The sequence below is a fragment of the Cotesia glomerata genome, linkage group LG7 (genome assembly GCF_020080835.1).
Source record: "Cotesia glomerata isolate CgM1 linkage group LG7, MPM_Cglom_v2.3, whole genome shotgun sequence".
NCBI lineage: Eukaryota > Metazoa > Arthropoda > Insecta > Hymenoptera > Braconidae > Cotesia > Cotesia glomerata.
This window is the reverse complement of record NC_058164.1, coordinates 26097595-26116411: the sequence shown is the minus strand read 5'-3', so window position 1 is coordinate 26116411 and position 18817 is coordinate 26097595. Positions and strand designations below refer to the sequence as shown.

Sequence of the window (18817 nt, the reverse complement as noted above, 5' to 3'; positions counted from 1 at the left end):
TATATGAAAAATATATCAAAGTGCATGTGAGTATTCAAATGTAAGCTCTTGATGAATGTAACATCGGGATGAGCTTATATCTTTAAAAATGTCAATGATTAAGAAATTACTTTGTATCTTGTGAACTATTGACATTTCTAAAGATATAATCTCATATCAATGTTACACTTTACGAGACTTTTCATTTGAGTACCCACATCAATTTTTCATATATTTTATATATTTATATTTATTATATATATATATATATATGTATATATAAAAAATGCATGTGGGTACTCAAATGAAAGCTCTTGATGAGTGTAACATCAGGATGAGCTCATATCTTTAAAAATGTCAATAGTTAAGAAAGTACAAGGCATTTTAATAAATATCTTGTAAACTATTGACATTTTTAAAAATATAAGCTCATTCCGACATTGCAATCATTGAGACCTTTCATTTGAGTACCCACATCAATTTTTCATATATTTTATATATTTTTGTATATTATGTATATGTATATATGAAAAATATATCAAAAGGACATGTGGCTATTCAAATGAAAGCTCTTGATGAATGTAACATCGGGATGAGCTCATATCTTAAAAAATGTCAAGAATTGAGAAATGACCTTGTATCTTGTGAACTATTGACATTTCTAAAGGTATAAGCTCATACCAATGTTACACTCTCTAAGACTTTTCATTTGAGTACCCACATCAATTTTTCATATATTTTATATATTTATATATATATTATATATATATTTATATATATATATATATATATATATATATATATATATATATATATATATATGAAAAATATATAAAAAATGCATGTGGGTGTTCAAATGAAAGCTCTTGAAGAGTGTAACATCAGGATGAGCTTATATCTTTAAAAATGTCAATAATTAAATAAGTACAAGGCATTTTAATAAATATCTTGTGATATACTGACATTTTTAAAGATATAAGCTCATTCCGACATTGCACTCATTGAGACCTTTCATTTGAGTACCCACATCAATTTTTCATATATTTTATATATTTTTGTATATTATGTATGTGTATATATGACAAATATATCAAAAATGCATGTGGGTACTCTAATGAAAGCTCTTGAAGAGTGTAACATCAGGATGAGCTTATATCTTCAAAAATGTCAATATTTAAGAAAGTCAAGTGCAATTTAACAAAATTCATTATTTAATAAAGCAAAATTTTATTTATTTATATGTCGCAAGTCACGGCAGTCACACAGTGACAGCAAAGTTGCTAGTAGTTACTAAATGATTTAGTAACAATAAATTATCAAATATTTAGTAATTTAAAGGTTTTTATCTTTACTGATTTTTAAAAATCGATCCCCAAAAAATGTTTCTGGCAAAATACTTTAAATTTTTCTCAAGATTTATTTTTTTATAATAAATTTCATAAAATTTAGTACACATTTGACTCTAGCGAACATCATGAAGCTTAGAAAAAAAAAATGAATGACCTGATTGCCTAAATTGAGTGAAGAATTCAAACGAGGAGTTGTGATTAATAACCGTCGATTATTAAAAACAAAAATCGGTCAGTTATCTCGGAAGATTCTAACGGTTCGTAAATACCATCGACACTTATAACTTGTACTTCCTTTACTTATCCTCGGTAATAATAGTATACAATTTAATTTGCATTAAAACTAACACCAGTCTAGAATTCTATTAAAATTATAATTCAAGTTTCCTTTTTATTGTATTTTCATTAATTTTTCTTCAGAATTGAGAATGTCGGTTATGAGTTCAGATTTGCTCGGTTAATTCAAACAATCTTTTTTAAATTCATTTTTTACGTAAACGGCAAATACCCTGAAACCTGGAATGCGTGCAATACAATAAATGTCGGTGTATGCAATATATACACGCATTTTTTTATGAGAGTTAAACTGTATCGCGAGTAAGTACGTAACCGGGAAGAAATGAAGACGGAAAAAAATCAAGAGACGAAACCGTTTTCTTTATGCAGTAATTGTACATCGCGAACCGTTAGTTTATATATATATATATATATATATATACGATAGTTTGCTATGGTGGATAGGCCAAACTGAGGTAACTACTCAGTACTTACTACTGTACATTGTATTGTATTGTATCAACTAGTGCAATGAGTTTTTTTTTCTTTTTTAGTTGTTATTTAACTGCTTGCTCTGATGCACTTGCTTTGATCGTAATTATACTAATTTATTTAGGTTTTTATGCTCTGGGTTTAGTCTTTGAGATGGTATTTGAATAACGAGGTATTTTGTTTACGCATTTTTTTTTTTTTTTAAATAATATTCATTACTCTTAAGTAGGTACAATTTTTTATTACTTTTGTAATGATGGTAGTCATAATTATTCACTGTATTTCTTTAATAGAATTTTATCATAATAATAACTAGCAAACTTGCAGTTACTATGTGACTGCTGTGACTTGTGAAGTATAAATAGATAAAGTTTTGCTTTATTAAATAATGAATTACGTTAAATTGCACTGTACTTTCTTAAATATTGACGTTTTTGGAGATATAAGCTCATTTTGATGTTACACTCACCAAGAGCTTTCATTTGAGTACCCACGTGTATTTTTCATATATTTTTCATATCTACATATATATAATATATATAAATATCTGAAAAGTTGATGTAGGTACTCAAATAAAAGGTCTCGATGAATGTAACATCAGGATGAGCTTATATCCTTAAAAATGGCAATAGTTTATAAGATATTTATTAAAATGACTTGTACTCCTTTAATTATTGACATTTTTGAAGATATAAGCTCATCCTGATGTTATTCTCATTAAGAGCTTTCATTTGAGTACCCACATGCATTTTTGTATATTTTTCATATATTCATATATATATATATATAAATATATAAAATATATGAAAAATTGATGTGGGTACTCAAATGAAAGGTCTCGATGAATGTAACATCAGGATGAGCTTATATATCTTTAAAAATGCCAATAGTTCATAAGATATTTATTAAAATGACCTGTACTTTTTTAACTATTGACATTTTTGAAGATATAAGCTCATCCTGATGTTATTCTCATTAAGAGCTTTCATTTGAGTACCCACATGCATTTTTGTATATTTTTCATATATTCATATATATAAATATATAAAATATATGAAAAATTGATGTAGGTACTCAAATGAAAGGTCTCGATGAATGTAACATCAGGATGAGCTTATATCTTTAAAAATGTCAATAGTTTATAAGATATTTATTAAAATGACCTGTACTCTTTTAATTATTGGCATTTTTGAAGATATAACCTCATCCTGATGTTATACTCATTAAGAGCTTTCATTTGAGTACCCACATGCATTTTTGATATATTTTTCATACATACATATATATAATATATATAAATATATGAAATATATGAAAAATTGATGTGAGTACTCAAATGAAAGGTCTTGATGAGTGTAACATCAGGATGATCTTATATCGTTAAAAATGTCAATAGTTCATAAGATATTTATTAAAATGACCTGTACTTTTTTAACTATTGATATTTTTGAAGATATAAGCTCATCCTGATGTTATACTCATTAAGAGCTTTCATTTGAGTACCCACATGTATTTTTGATATATTTTTCATACATACATATATATAATATATATAAATATATGAAAAATTGATGTGAGTACTCAAATGAAAGGTCTTGATGAATGTAACATCAAGATGAGCTTATATATCTTTAAAAATGTCAATAGTTCATAAGATATTTATTAAAATGACCTGTACTCTTTTAATTATTGACATTTTTGAAGATATAAGCTCATCCTGATGTTATTCTCATTAAGAGCTTTCATTTGAGTACCCACATGCATTTTTGTATATTTTTCATATATTCATATATATAAATATATAAAATATATGAAAAATTGATGTGGATACTCAAATAAAAGGTCTTGATGAGTGTAACATCACGATGAGCTTATATCTTTAAAAATGTCAATAGTTCACAAGATACAAGATCATTTTTCATTTATGTCTCTAGAGATTCTAAATTCTAAATATCTAAAAAAAAAAATAATTTTTTACTTTTTTTTTTTTTTTTAACGGCACATTTAAAATTTTTCTTAACAATATAAATTTATATCTACTTTTAAGTTTTATAAAGTCCTTAATTATGCACTGTTGAAAAAGAAATAAAACTCTTAAAAAAACTTTTGCTAAAAATAAAAAAGATATAAATTTTGATAAAATGTTAAATGAATAAAAATATAATTTCCGTTAATTTTAAAAATAACTCTCGCTTTTACAATATCTCATTTCCTGTTTCGTGACAATAATATAGCATTGGTCCATACTACTCTGCTCGCTACACTGGATAGAAGTACTCACTTATATATAATTATCATTATATTGTATTATTTCGTCTCGCCACAATCACAATCTATTTTGTTCTTTTTAACAACACACACATATATATACACAAATTCACACAGTAGTAAAACATGTCTCTGGTAAACTTCGCACATTATTTCTGTCACTTTCACGTACTCCGTCTATGCATTTCACTTCTACCACCATAATTTCCTTCCTGCTTTAGATATCAACTCTCTAAAAAAATGTTTTAAATTATCGACATTTGTAGAGAAAAAAAAAATATAAAAATATTTTATTTACTATCACTCAACTTTATTTATATCACTACTTAGTTTTTAATTGCTGTTTTTTTTTTGGGTATGAATCACTTGATGGTAGTGTTAGTAATTAGTAACTAGACTTACGGTTAAATTAATGACCCTTTTTTATTAGACCGGCAAAAATTCCATTAATCATTCTAACGCTTCCATAAAAAAAATAATTAGATGTTATTAGTAGTTTCTTTGAAAAATTCTTGCAATAAATTTTTTATCGTTCGACTATTAAAAAAATATTTTATTGCTTACATTTTATTGGTTAGATCTAATTTAATAATTAGATCTGAATGTTAGTTTTAAAACATTAGATTTTAGTATTGAATCTAATAAAAATAAGATCTGGACTAGATCTAATTAATTAGATCTTAATATTTAGATCTAATTAATTAGGTCTCAATATCTAGGTCTAATTAATTAGATCTCAAAATCTAGATCTAATTAATTAGATCTCAAAATCTAGATCTAATTAATTAGATCCCAACATATCGATCTAATAAATTAGATCCCAATATATCGATTCAATAAATTAGATCCTAATATCTAGATCCAATTAATAGATTTGGTTTTCAGATCTAATAAAAAAGTTCTTAATATCCAATAGATCAGATTTAATCAATTAGATCTAGATATTGAGATCTAATTAATTAGATCTCAATATCAGATCTAATTCATTAGATCTAATTTATTAGATCTACATAGCTGATTTAATGACTTAGATTTACAGAATTGGATTTTAATACCAGATCTTATGAGATCGTAATTTAAGATCCGATAAATCAGATCGTAACTCTAAATCTAATAAATAAGATCTTAACTACAGTTCCAGTGAATTAGATTTCAACTCCAGATCTAATAAATTAGATATAAACTCCAAATCTAATTAATTATAGATCTCAAAATATAGATCTAATTAATGAAATCTCAATATATCGATCTAATAAATTAGATCCCAATATATCGATCTAATAAATCAAATTCCAATAGATCGATCTAATAAATTAGATCCCAATATCTAGATCTAATTAATAGATTTGGTTTTCAGATCTAATAAAAAAGTTCTTAATATCCAATAGATCAGATTTAATCAATTAGATCTAGATATTGAGATCTAATTAATTAGATCTCAATATCACATCCAATTCATTAGATCTCAATATCAGATCCAATTCATTAGATCTAATTTATTAGATCTACATAGCTGATTTAATGACTTAGATTTACAGAATTGGATCTTAATACCAGATCTAATGAGATCTTAATTTTAGATCCAATAAATCTGATCTTAACTCTAAATCTAATAAATGAGATTTTAACTACAGTTCCACTGAATTAGATTTTAACTCCAGATCTAATAGATTAGATCTAAACTCAAGATCTAATTACTTAGATCTAAACTCCAGATCTAATTAATTAGATCTAAACTCCAGATCTAATAAATCTTAACTACAGTTCCAATCAATTAGATTTCAACTCCAGATCTAATAAATTAGATCTAAACTCCATATCTAATGAATTAGATGTACACTCCAGATCTAATTAATTAGATCTAAACTCCAGATCTAATTAATCAGATCTAAAGTCCAGATCTAATAAGTCAGATCCAATTAATTAGATTGAAGTATCAGATCTTACCAAAATTTGTATTCTAACTTAAAAAATTTATTTTACCGTCAAAAATGACTAAAAATGTTTTTAAATCCTTAAATCCCCTTCAAAAAAAGAGAAACTGAAATTTCTAGTCACCTTAACATAAAATAACAAAAAATAAATTACCAAATAAATATTTATTCCCGTAATAAACCATGCCGGCGGCGTGTGTCAAAATGAATAAACTGTGGGAGTAAACATCTAATAGTATGCATGTACCGTACTCTATTGTTGATTAAAAATACAAAATTATTGATGAGAAAACTTCAGCAATAGAGACAAATCTCACCGTTTAGTTAATATAACTATATAATAACATAATATACTATTTTCTCAGAATATTACCAACGTTGATTTTTTAAATACTGACACGTACACGACTCGGCAATAAATTTTTCTTTTCCGTATCACTGGGCAGTGGCTTGATAAATTGGCTCGCATTTTTATATATTTTATTTAAATAACTTTCGAAATATTTATCTCCGGTTTCAAGGTCTCATTCATAAAATAAAACAAAAACGGAAACAACAATCTCAGAATGAGAAGACGAGTCACCGAATTATCAATCCAATTATTCATTTTAATTATTACTCATTGCTCTGAAATTTTTTAGTTATCATCTTCAATGAGTTAATTACAATTATTTGTTATTAATTCTGACTTTCTTTGTTCTGGCAAAAATTCCGTGTAAAGTCGCGGGTTCGAATCCTAGTGACAGATATTTTTTTTTTTTTTTTTTTTTTTTTTAAATAAATTCCAACCTTTCCGGTTATAAAATCTAAATGCAAACAATAGTAATATTTATTAAAAAAAAAAAAAAAAAGAGCCTTAACAGCCACAAGGTAACATTTTGAAATAGTGATCCAGCGAGTCTTATTATATTATCCATTACGGTCTTTTAAACTCTGTCACATCTTGATCCATCATTTTGAAACGTTATAATAAACCCCTTTCACTGAACCATGAGACTTTATATACATCGAAAAATTTTTAGTCTAGTCCCCGTTCCCCGTTTGTTATTTCTATCCACAGTCTCGGTATCTTCATTACATATATTACCAAAGACTTATGAATTATTTATTTATTCACACATGCCCAATTGCCCTGGTGCGCTATACTACCAAATTAATATCAATTTTTCACGCTATTGTCTGTTTTTTTTTTTTTTTTTTATGTTTATTTATTTTCTTTGGATCCATTTGAGCTTTGGAGGTTACCTTTACGGTGACTTGCCCAATCGCTGACTGGGATTGTGAATTGTGGATCCATGGGTAGTGTCAACTGCGTGACGAAGCATGTCAAGGACCAGTTCTATCATGTTTTATGCATATTATTACTATTGCTTATGCAATAATTTCATATTTTTTTTTATTAACCAAATCTGAGAATTTTGAATTCGTAACTACTGTCGTAAACAATTGCTTGGTTCGTCGTTTTGTAATCCGGCGGAATTACATAGTTGAATAGTTTTATGAGATAGGAGTGCTAAAATTAACTTTTGAAATTTTATTTTAGTGACTATAATTGGAAATTTTAGATATGGAGTTAAGATCTCATTAATTAGATCTGGAGTTCAGATCTAATTCATTAATTAAGAATTTAGATCTAATTCATTGGATCGTAAATTTAGATCTAAATTATTAGATCTTAAATTTAGATCTAATTCATTAGATCTGGAGTTTAGATCTAAAATTTAGATCTAATTTATTAGATCTAGAGTTTAGATCTAATTAATTAGAACTGGAGTTTGGATCTAATTAATTAGATCTGGAGTTAAAATGTAGAGTTTAGATCTAATACATATACTCTGGTGTTTAGATCTAATTAATTAAATCTTGTGTTTAGATCTAATTGATTAGATCTGGAGTTAAAATCGGGTGATTAGATCTTATGTTGAGATCTAATTAATTGGATCTTGTGTTTAGATCTAATTAATTAGATCTAGAGTTTAGATCTAATTTATTAATTTAGAATTTAGATCTCATTCATTGGTTCTTAATTTTAGATTTAAATCATTAGATCTATAGTTTAGATCTAATTAATGAGATCTGGAGTTGAAATCTAGAGTTTAGATATAATTCATTAGATCTGGAGTTTTGATCTAATTAATTAGATCTGGAGTTAAAATGTAGAGTTTAGATCTAATACATATAACCTGGTGTTTAGATCTAATCTTGTGTTTAGATCTTGTGTTTAGATCTAATTAATTAGATCTGGAGTTAAAATCGGGTGTTTAGATCTTGTGTTGAGATCTAATTAATTAGATCTGGAGTTTAGATCTAATTAATTAGATCTGGAGTTTAAATCTAATTCATTAATTTAGAATTTAGATCTAATTCATTAGTTCTTAATTTTAGATTCAAATCATTAGATCTTAAATTTAGATCTAATTCATTAGATCTATAGTTTAGATCTAATTAATAAGTTCTGGAGTTGAAATCTAGAGTTTAGATCTAATTCATTAGATCTGGAGTTTTGATCTAATTAATTATATCTGGAGTTAAAATGTAGAGTTTAGATCTAATACATTAGACCTGGTGTTTAGATCTAATTAATTAAATCTTGTGTTTAGATCTAATTAATTAGATCTGTAGTTAAAATCTGGTGTTTAGATTATGTGTTTAGATCTAATTAATTGGATCTTGTGTTTAGATCTAATTAATTAGATCTTGTGTTTAGATCCAATTTATTAGGTCTTGTGTTTATATCTAATACATTAGATCTTTTATAAAGATATGATTCATCAGATCTTTTTTTCAAGATCTGATTAATTAGATCTTATTCCTAGATCCAATTAATTATATCGGATATCTGGATCTGAATAATTAGATCTAATCATCCAGATCGAATTCATTAGATCTAATCATTCAGATCTGATTCATTAGATCTGAGATCTCGATCTGATTAACCAGATCTAATTAATCAGATCTGCCCATTCAGATCTAATTACTTAAATCTGATATCTGGATCTGATTCGTCAGATTTCATTAATTAGATTTGATACTTCGATCTGATTAATTAGATGTGATGTCTAGATCTAATTAATTTGATCTGATATTTAGATCCAATAAATGACATTTTATAATTAGATCTCAGGATGAAGATCTAACTTATTGGATTTGATGATATAGATCTTATTTATTGGATCTTTTACCTGTATCCAATTAATTAGACCTTAAATAACTAGAGTAGGAAAAAGTTAAAGTGAAAAATGTATAATAAATTCAACGAAAGCATGAACTAATAAAATTTAATAAATACATAATATAATATAATATATAATAAATATAAAGTATATAAATTTCTATTATTTAATTGTTGCAGATATTACTAGTATTAACGTACTTACCGATGCGTATTTGTAATTAAATAATAAATAAAACTCCAGAATTTATACTTTCCTGTTTCACTATATTACAATTTTAATAATTTATAGATTAATAAAAAAGAAAACTTGGCAGCTTCACTATGTACCTGGAATTTATTTCTCATAATAATTAACGATAATTTAGTTATTGTTTAGTGTTATTAAAATAATTTATTGAGTATATATAATAAATAAAGCATTATAAAATGGTAATTTATTTGTTACAGGCGAGCTGTATGTCGAGGACTTAGGTGAAAGGCGAATGGTATCGATTAGGATGGGCTGGCTATGGGTAGAAGGAACACCAATGAGACTTGCACTGAGGGCACTGAACCTTCGTCAAGCATCGCCTGGAATATGTCAACCACATGCACTCGCACTTGGATTTACGTTGAGTAATTCTAAAGGCGATCATCTTGCTACTTTTTGGGTAAATATCACTCAATTAAATTAACATAATTTAATAACACAGGCTCGTATAATACAACATCTGCATTCCACTTGATTTCTAATCAATTTTCTTTCAATAAACAGATTGGAATGTTTCGATGATCTAGTTTTTGAGATCGTCTTTATATTGACAGAAATGGTTAATAAATTTTGTTGATCTGATTTTCAATCAGATCTAATTAATTAGAACCATCCAATTGATTAAATCTAACAAATAATAACATTAAACGGTCAGATCTAATTAATCAGATCTAGTAGCTAGATCCAATAAATTAGATCTAAAAGTTGAATCCAATAAATCAGATCTAGTAGCCATATCCAATGAATCAGATCTAGTAGCTAGATCCAATAAATTAGATCTAATAGTTGATATCCAATGAATCAGATCTAGTAGCTAGATCCAATAAATTAGATCTAATAGTTGAATCCAATAAATCAGATCTAGTAGCCATATCCAATGAATCAGATCTAGTAGCCAGATCCAATGAATTGGATCTAATAGTCAGATCCGATGAATTGGATATAATAGCCAGATCCAATGAATTCGATAAAATAGCCAGATCCAATGAATTGGATCTTATAGTAAGATCTAATAAATTGGATCCAATGAATTGGATCTAATAGGCAGATCCAATAAATTAGATATAATAGTTAAATCCAATGAATCAGATCTATAGTTAAATCCAATGAATCAGATCTAGTAGCCAGATCCAATGAATTGGATCTAATAGTAAGATCCAATGTATTCGATCCAATAGCCGAATCCAATGTATTCGATCCAATAGCCAGATCCAATGAATTTGATTTAATAGCCAGATCCAATGAATTGGATCTTATAGTAAGATACAATAAATTGGATCCAATGAATTGGTTCTAATAGTTAAATCCAATAAATCAAATCTAATAGTTAAATCCAATGAATCAGATCTAGTAGCCAGATCCAATGAATTGGATCTAATAGTCAGATCCAATGAATTGGATACAATAGCCAGATCCAATGAATTGGATAAAATAGCCAGATCTAATAAATTGGATCTAATAGCCAGATCCAAAAAATTAGATCTAATAGTTAAATCCAATGAATTGGATCTTATAGTAAGATCCAATAAATTGGATCTAATAGTTAAATCCAATAAATCAGATCTAGTAGCCAGATCCAATTAATTGGATTTAATAGTCAGATCCAATGAATTGGATATAATAGCCAGATTCAATGAATTGGATCTAATATTCATATCCAATAAATAAGATCTAATTAATTGGATCTAATAGCGAGATCCAATAGTTAAATCCAATAACTCAGATCTAATAGTTAAATCCAATAAATCAGATCTAGTAGCCAGATCCAATTAATTGGATCTAGTAGTAAGATCCAATGAATTGGATCTAATATTAATATCCAATAAATAAGATCTAATAGCCAGATCCAATGAATTGGATCTAATATTCATATCCAATAAATAAGATCTAATAGCCCGATCCAATGAATTGGATCTAATAGTTAGATCCAATAAATTGGATCGAATAGTGAGATCCAATAAATAAGATCTAATATTCAGATCCAATGAATGAAAGCTCTTGATGAGTGTAACATCGAGATGAGCTTATATCTTTAAAAATGTCAATAGTTTACAAGATATTTGTTAAATTGCACTGTACTTTCTTAAATATTGACATTTTTAAAGATATAAGCTCATCCCGATGTTACACTCGTCAAGACCTTTCATTTGAGTACCCACATCAATTTTTTATATATTTTATATATTTATATATATTATATATATGTATATATGAAAAATATATCAAAAATGCATGTGGGTATTTAAATGAAAGCTCTCGATGAGTGTAACCTTAAAATGAGCTTACATCTTCAAAATCGTCAATATTTAAGAAAGTACAGAGCATTTTAACAAACATCTTGTGAAATATTGACATTTTTAAAAATATAAGCTCATCCTGATGTTACACTCTTCAAGAGCCTTCATTTGAGTACCCACATGCATTTTTGATATATTTTCGATATATACATATATATATATAATATATATATAAATATATGAAATATATAAAAAATTGATGTGGGTACTCAAATGAAAGGTCTTCATGATTATAATGTCTGAATGAGCTTATATCTTTAAAAATGTCAATAGTTCACGAGATACAAGGTCATTTCTCAATTATGTACTGGTCACAAAGTTTTGCTTATTCTCTTAATAATAAAGATAACAATAATAATAATAATACTTCTAAATTTTTTGGAAAAAATTGTTATTATTACTATTATTATCATTCTTATTTATTAAAAACATTCTTGAGTAATACAAGCGCAAAGAATTTAAAAAATTATAAACGTAAAAGATACAACAACTGAAGGTTGTTAATGACAAAGCAAATAGTAATGTAATTGTCACTGTAGAACTTACGTTTCACTTCCGTTAAAAGTTAAAAGCTACATAAAACTAGTCAGTAATATAACGATAATTTGTCAGCTAACGAGTGAATTATTTTCGCTTGGCCAGCACGCAACTTTCCAAAGCAACTAGCGAAATCAGTCATGGTCAATCATCCTACGAGAGAGAGAAGAAAAAAAAACACAACGAGAAGAAAAAAAAATTTCTGTCCAAGTCTGGCTACCACCTAGCTCTTGCTCCCATGCTTTTAATACCAAAGGTTATCGGAAAGATCTGATACGATCGGCTTATCATTAATCAGATTCATTAGCTCTTTAATATCGGAACCAATAATGAGAAGACTAGACTTTCTTGATATACTTGTTAATTTAACTTTTCGCGAGTTAGATCTGGTATTAGATTGTTGAGTTTTAATTAGATTTGAAGAGAAACTGTCAGGCTTCTAGATTTGTGGTTTGGTAATTGGATCCAATTATTGTGCTTAGTTGATCGATACCAACAAGGAAGACATGAGAAAATTTAATTTTACTTCCCGATTTTTGGTAGGTTTGATCAAAAATAAGATCCTTATATTTCATTGGATCTTGCTATCAGATCCAATGAATATTATCCAATAAATAATTCCCTGTAATTATTACCAGATCAAATCAAATTTAGCAAACACATTTAATAAATAAGATCGTCATCAGATCTAATTAGTTAGATCTAGTCACCAGATCTAATTAATTGGATCTAGTCACCAGATCTAATTAATTAGATCTAGTTATCATATCTAATTAATGAGATCTAGTCATCAGATCTAATTAATTGGATCGATTCATCAGATCTAATTAATTAGATCTAGTCATCAGATCTAATTAATTAGATCTAGTCATCAGATCTAATTAATTAGATCTAGTCATCAGATCTAATTAATTAGATCTAGTCATCATATCTAATTAATTAGATCTAATGATTTATTTTAATAAAATTAAACTAAGTATCAAATCTAATGATCTAAATCTAATAGATAAAAATTACATCCAATTAATTAGATCTGAATATCAGATCTGATTCATTGGTTCTAACTATTAGATCAGAATATTAGATTTAATTTATTGGATCTACCTACTAGATCCGATTTATTGGATCTAACTATCAGATCTTACTTCTAGATCCAATTAATTGGATCTGATTCACTGGATGTGACTTCTAGATCTAATTCATTGGATCTGATTTATTGGATCTGATTTATTGGATCTGATTTAATGGATCTGATTCATTGGATCTAACTATTAGATCTAATTTATTAGATCTAACTATTAAATCTGATCTATTAGCTCCGATTATTAGATCTAATTTATTGGATCCGAGTACCCACATGCATTTTTATATATTTTTCATATATACATATATATATAATATATATAAATATATGAAATATATGAAAAATTGATGTGGGTACTCCAATGAAAGCTCTTCATGAATGTAACATCAGGATGAGCTTATATCTTTAAAAATGTCAATATTTAAAAAAGGACAGTGCAATTTAACAAATATCTTGTGAACTATTGAGATTTTTAAAGATATAAGCTCATCCCGATGTTACACTCATCAAGACCTTTCATTTGAGTACCCACATCAATTTTTCATATACTTCATATATTTATATATATATATTATATTTATGTATATATGAAAAATATATGAAAAATGCATGTGGGTACTCAAATGAAAGCTCTTGATAAGTGTAACATCAGGATGAGCTTATATCTTAAAAAATGTCAATATTTAAAAAAGTACAGTGCAATTTAACAAAATTCATTATTTAATTAATCAAAATTTTATAATTTTATTATTATTAATAATAATAACTTGATTTGAGATCTACCGAACTTTTTTATTAAAAATAATGATTATATTTAATGGTAATGACAGTATAATTTAAGTTAAGAGTAAAGAGTAAATGCGAAACCTCGGCCCACATTAATCACCGTGTAGGTATTGTATAAGAGTTAGAAATCGAACGACGATGGTATGGAATGAACGGAAGGTTTAATTAAGACTGCTCGCAGACTCAAGTCCCAAGTAACCAACTAACATTACATTGCTCTTTAAATATGTGTATAAATATACGTATTCCACAGTCTTGTATATCATCGGTATGCACATATATGGATGAGCCTAAAATATGTGTGAGTTATAATAATAATAATAACAATAATAATAATAAAACTCAGCACAAAACAACCTGGAGTAGAGAGACTGATCGCGAGAAAGTGTTTACTGCTAGAAAAACGGATCGTGATGAAGATAAAACCCATTTACATGTAATTACGTTGATAGTTGCGTGGTGCTAAATTATCTTTCTGTGTATATATGCATGAATATTTTTCTGCGTTGTATTAATGCTGGGTATAATTTATATTTATATATATATTTATAATTGTGAGTATGTGGGCATGGGTTTCTGATTACACTATTCTCACTTTCAATGACCAAGATCAGGGCAGATCTTTATTACAATTACTCATTATGCAGCATATCATGTGCAAATCTCGGTATTGTTTTATAGAAAACTTTTTTTTTCTATTCTTTGTAATAATACGCAAGATTTATATAAATAAGAATATTGCTATTGTCATAAACTTGTCGCTCAAGGAGAGAACATTTTTATATTCATTATTTCTTTAGCTTAGTAAGATCTAATTAATTAGCTTTGAATATATTTGATTTTAATTTAATTTTATTAAATTAAAAATTAACATAGTTTTATATGAACTATAAAAAAATAAAATTTTGCTTTATTAAATAATGATTTTTGTTAAATTGCACTGTATTTTCTTAAATATTGATGTTTTTGAAAATATAAGCTCATCCTGATGTTACACTCATCAAGACCTTTTATTTGAGTACCCACATCCATTTTTGATATATTTTTCATATATACATATATATAATATATATAAATATATAAAAAATTGATGTGGGTACTCAAATGAAAGGTCTCAATGAGTGTGACATCGGGATGAGTTTATATCTTTAAAAATGTCAATAGTTCACGAGATTTTTGTCAAATTGCACTGTACTTTCTTAAATATGGACATTTTTAAAGATATTAGCTCATTTTGATGTTACACTCATCAAGAGCTTTCATTTGAGTACCCACATGTATTTTTGATATATTTTTCATATATAAATATATATAATATATATATATATATATATATATATATATATATATATATATATATATATATATATATAAATATATATATATATATATATATATATATATATATATATATATATATATATAAAATATATAAAAAATTAATGTGGGTACTCAAATGAAAGGTCTTGAAGAGTGTAACATCGGAATGAGCTTATATCTTTAAAAATGTCAATAGTTCACAAGATATTTGTTAAAATGCTTCGTACTTTTTTAACTATTGATGTTTTTAAAGATATAAGCTCATTTTGATGTTATAGTCATCAAGACCTTTCATTTGAGTACCCACATGCATTTTTCACATATTTTTCATATATACTTATATATATTTTATATAAATATATAAAATATATGAAAAATTGATGTGGGTATTCAAATGAAATGTCTCGATAAGCCTAACATCGGGATAAGCTTATATCTTTAAAAATGTCAATAGTTCACAAGATATTTGTTAAAATGTCCCGTATTTTCTTAAATATTGATGTTTTCAAAGATATAAGCTCATTTTGATGTTACATTCATTAAGAGCTTTCATTTGAGTATCCGCATGCATTTTTTATATATTTTTCATATATACATATATATAATATATATAAATATATGAAGTATATACAAAATTGATGTGGGTACTCAAATGAAAGGTCTAGATGAGTGTAACATCGGGATGAGCTTATATCTTTAAAAATGTCAATAGTTCACAAGATATTTGTTAAAATGCTTCGTACTTTTTTAACTATTGATGTTTTTAAAGATATAAGCTCATTTTGATGTTATAGTCATCAAGACCTTTCATTTGAGTACCCACATGCATTTTTCATATATTGTTCATATATACTTATATATAATATATATAAATATATGAAATATATAAAAAATTGATGTGGGTACTCAAATGAAAGGTCTAGATGAGTGTAACATCGGGATGAGCTTATATCTTTAAAAATGTCAATAGTTCACAAGATACAAGGTCATTTCTTAATTATGTGTCTAGAGATAGAGAATTTTTTAATGCAGCCTAAATACTTGTCATATAAATACACTGGCCACAAAATTTTGCTTATTCTCTTAATAATATCGATTAATAACAATTACTTCATAATTATTTGCAATTTTTTTGATAAGGTAGTCAGAGGTATTATGACAAAAAATAAAAATCACAATCCAATATATCAGATCTAATTAATTAGATCCTTCTAATTATCAAATATCTAAAAACTAATTGAAATTTTAACTTACAGGCAGACACAGAACCAGCCTACTGGTCATGGGTGCGTGCCATAGCCTCGGAACTGGTCCGTCAGACGCCATTTCGTGCCCAGCGGTGCCTAAATTTCCTTGAAATCCTGATGATCTGCCCAAGAGGCCAAATATCCCTACCGGAGTCACCACCAGAGTCACGTCGTCGCTCTAGAAGCGAGTTGCGCTGCTGGATAGGCAACGACTCTCCCTTAGACAAGGATCTGAGCATCCGATCTAACATCCTAATCGAGGACAATCGTCGACGAGCGCGAAGCGAATTACGCTGCTGGTCCAGCAGTAATTCTAGCGACGAGGACGCGATAATAATAAACGAGTACCGATCCCCACCACTGTCAATTCTCCCGAAAATCCCGCCCACCAGAGTCTGGGGCTGCAGTGAGAGTAGTGAGGGAAGCGACGACAGCCTACCCTGGGCTACTATTACCCCCACTTCTACGCTATCCTCAACCCCCACTCCGATTCTGACGTCACCGATTCCCCTTCCAGAGGCTCCGACAAGGGAGCAGCGCATTCAGAGGTATAAAGAGGCCAGACGTCGCGAAAATGAAGCACGGAGTCGTCGAGTTCTTGAGGAAGACGCTAGAAAACGACGCGCTAGATTAGAGGAAAATAATAATTGCCATGATTTTAATAAGTACTCGTTAATCAGATTCAGAAGATCTAATTCTAATGAAGACAATCTAATTAAATCTATTGATGTTGTCGACTCTAATAATTCTAATAATTATTTAAATTCTTTTGATAACTCTAATAATTATTCTAATAATTCTAATAATTCTAATAATTACTCTAATAATTCTAATAATTCTTCTAATAATTTGAGGCTACCTCCAATAAAACCAGAAAAATTAGATCTTAAAGTATTAGAAGACACGCGGAATAATAACAATAATAATAATCGAAAAAATTCCGATGAAATTAAACAAACAAAATTAGATTTAGGAGAACGACGAAGTCGAGCCCGAGAAAGAAGAACGGTAAGATCTGATTCTAATTGCAAATTAATAGACAATAAAGACCGCTGTGTAATTGGATCTCGAATTCCAATATCATTAGATCTAAAAGTAATCGGATCTAGTATTGGAATTGAAAGGAGGTCGCCAGTTGCCAAAAGTGAAGTTCTAATTAAGGAGATTCCAATTAGTCCAATTCAGGTGGTAGGATCTAATAATACTTCATTGACCGGAAAGAAGTCTCCTTGTGAAGAAGACGTTGCTAAATTATTGGCGAGATGTCAGAGGGTCGACCATTATGTGCCGGTAAAGGAGAAACTTACGTTATTCGAGTCGCTTTCGAGAATGGGAGGGAGATTGGCGAGAAGTACTGAAGATTTGGGACGAACTTCGGCGCAGCCTAGTCCCAAGGGCAAGCAGAGAGCAAGATCGCTGCATGATTTGAACAGAGGGGTCAAGACTGTTCCGGTGAGGGAGATGTGTCGGTTGTTTGAGGGGGAAAAAGAGGGGAAGAGTGCGGAGGTGAGGGCGAAGAGTGAGGCGCCGTGTGTGAGGGCTAGTACTAGGAGAAAACAATATGGGAAGTAAGGTGGTTATTAGATCTAGGTTTTGTGATTGAAATTTATTTATGAGATTAAATTGTTGTAATGTGTTGAAATTGATGCAGTTTTATGATTATTGGAGCTGTTTTGATCTAATTTATTAGATCTGGCTATGGGATCTAATTTATTAGATCTGAATATTGGATCTAATTTATTAGATCTGGCTATAGTCTAATTTATTAGATCTAGCTATTGGTTCTTATTAATTAGATCTGACTATAAGATCTAATTAATTAG

General features: G+C 28.0%; 1 protein-coding gene across 2 annotated transcripts in view; it reads left to right on the top strand.

The window, feature by feature from the left end:
* Nucleotides 1-18817, top strand: part of LOC123269570 (uncharacterized protein DDB_G0280205-like) — a 70627-nt gene extending 51810 nt beyond the window's left edge. The window contains exons 3-4 of one of the 2 annotated variants that reach the window (XM_044735401.1): nucleotides 9921-10123; nucleotides 17004-18817. In XM_044735401.1, coding sequence (XP_044591336.1) covers nucleotides 9921-10123; nucleotides 17004-18566 — 1766 coding nt within the window. In that variant the 3' untranslated portion in view covers nucleotides 18567-18817. The remainder of the gene's footprint in view (nucleotides 1-9920; nucleotides 10124-17003) is intronic. The other variant, XM_044735402.1, reaches the window with a different exon arrangement.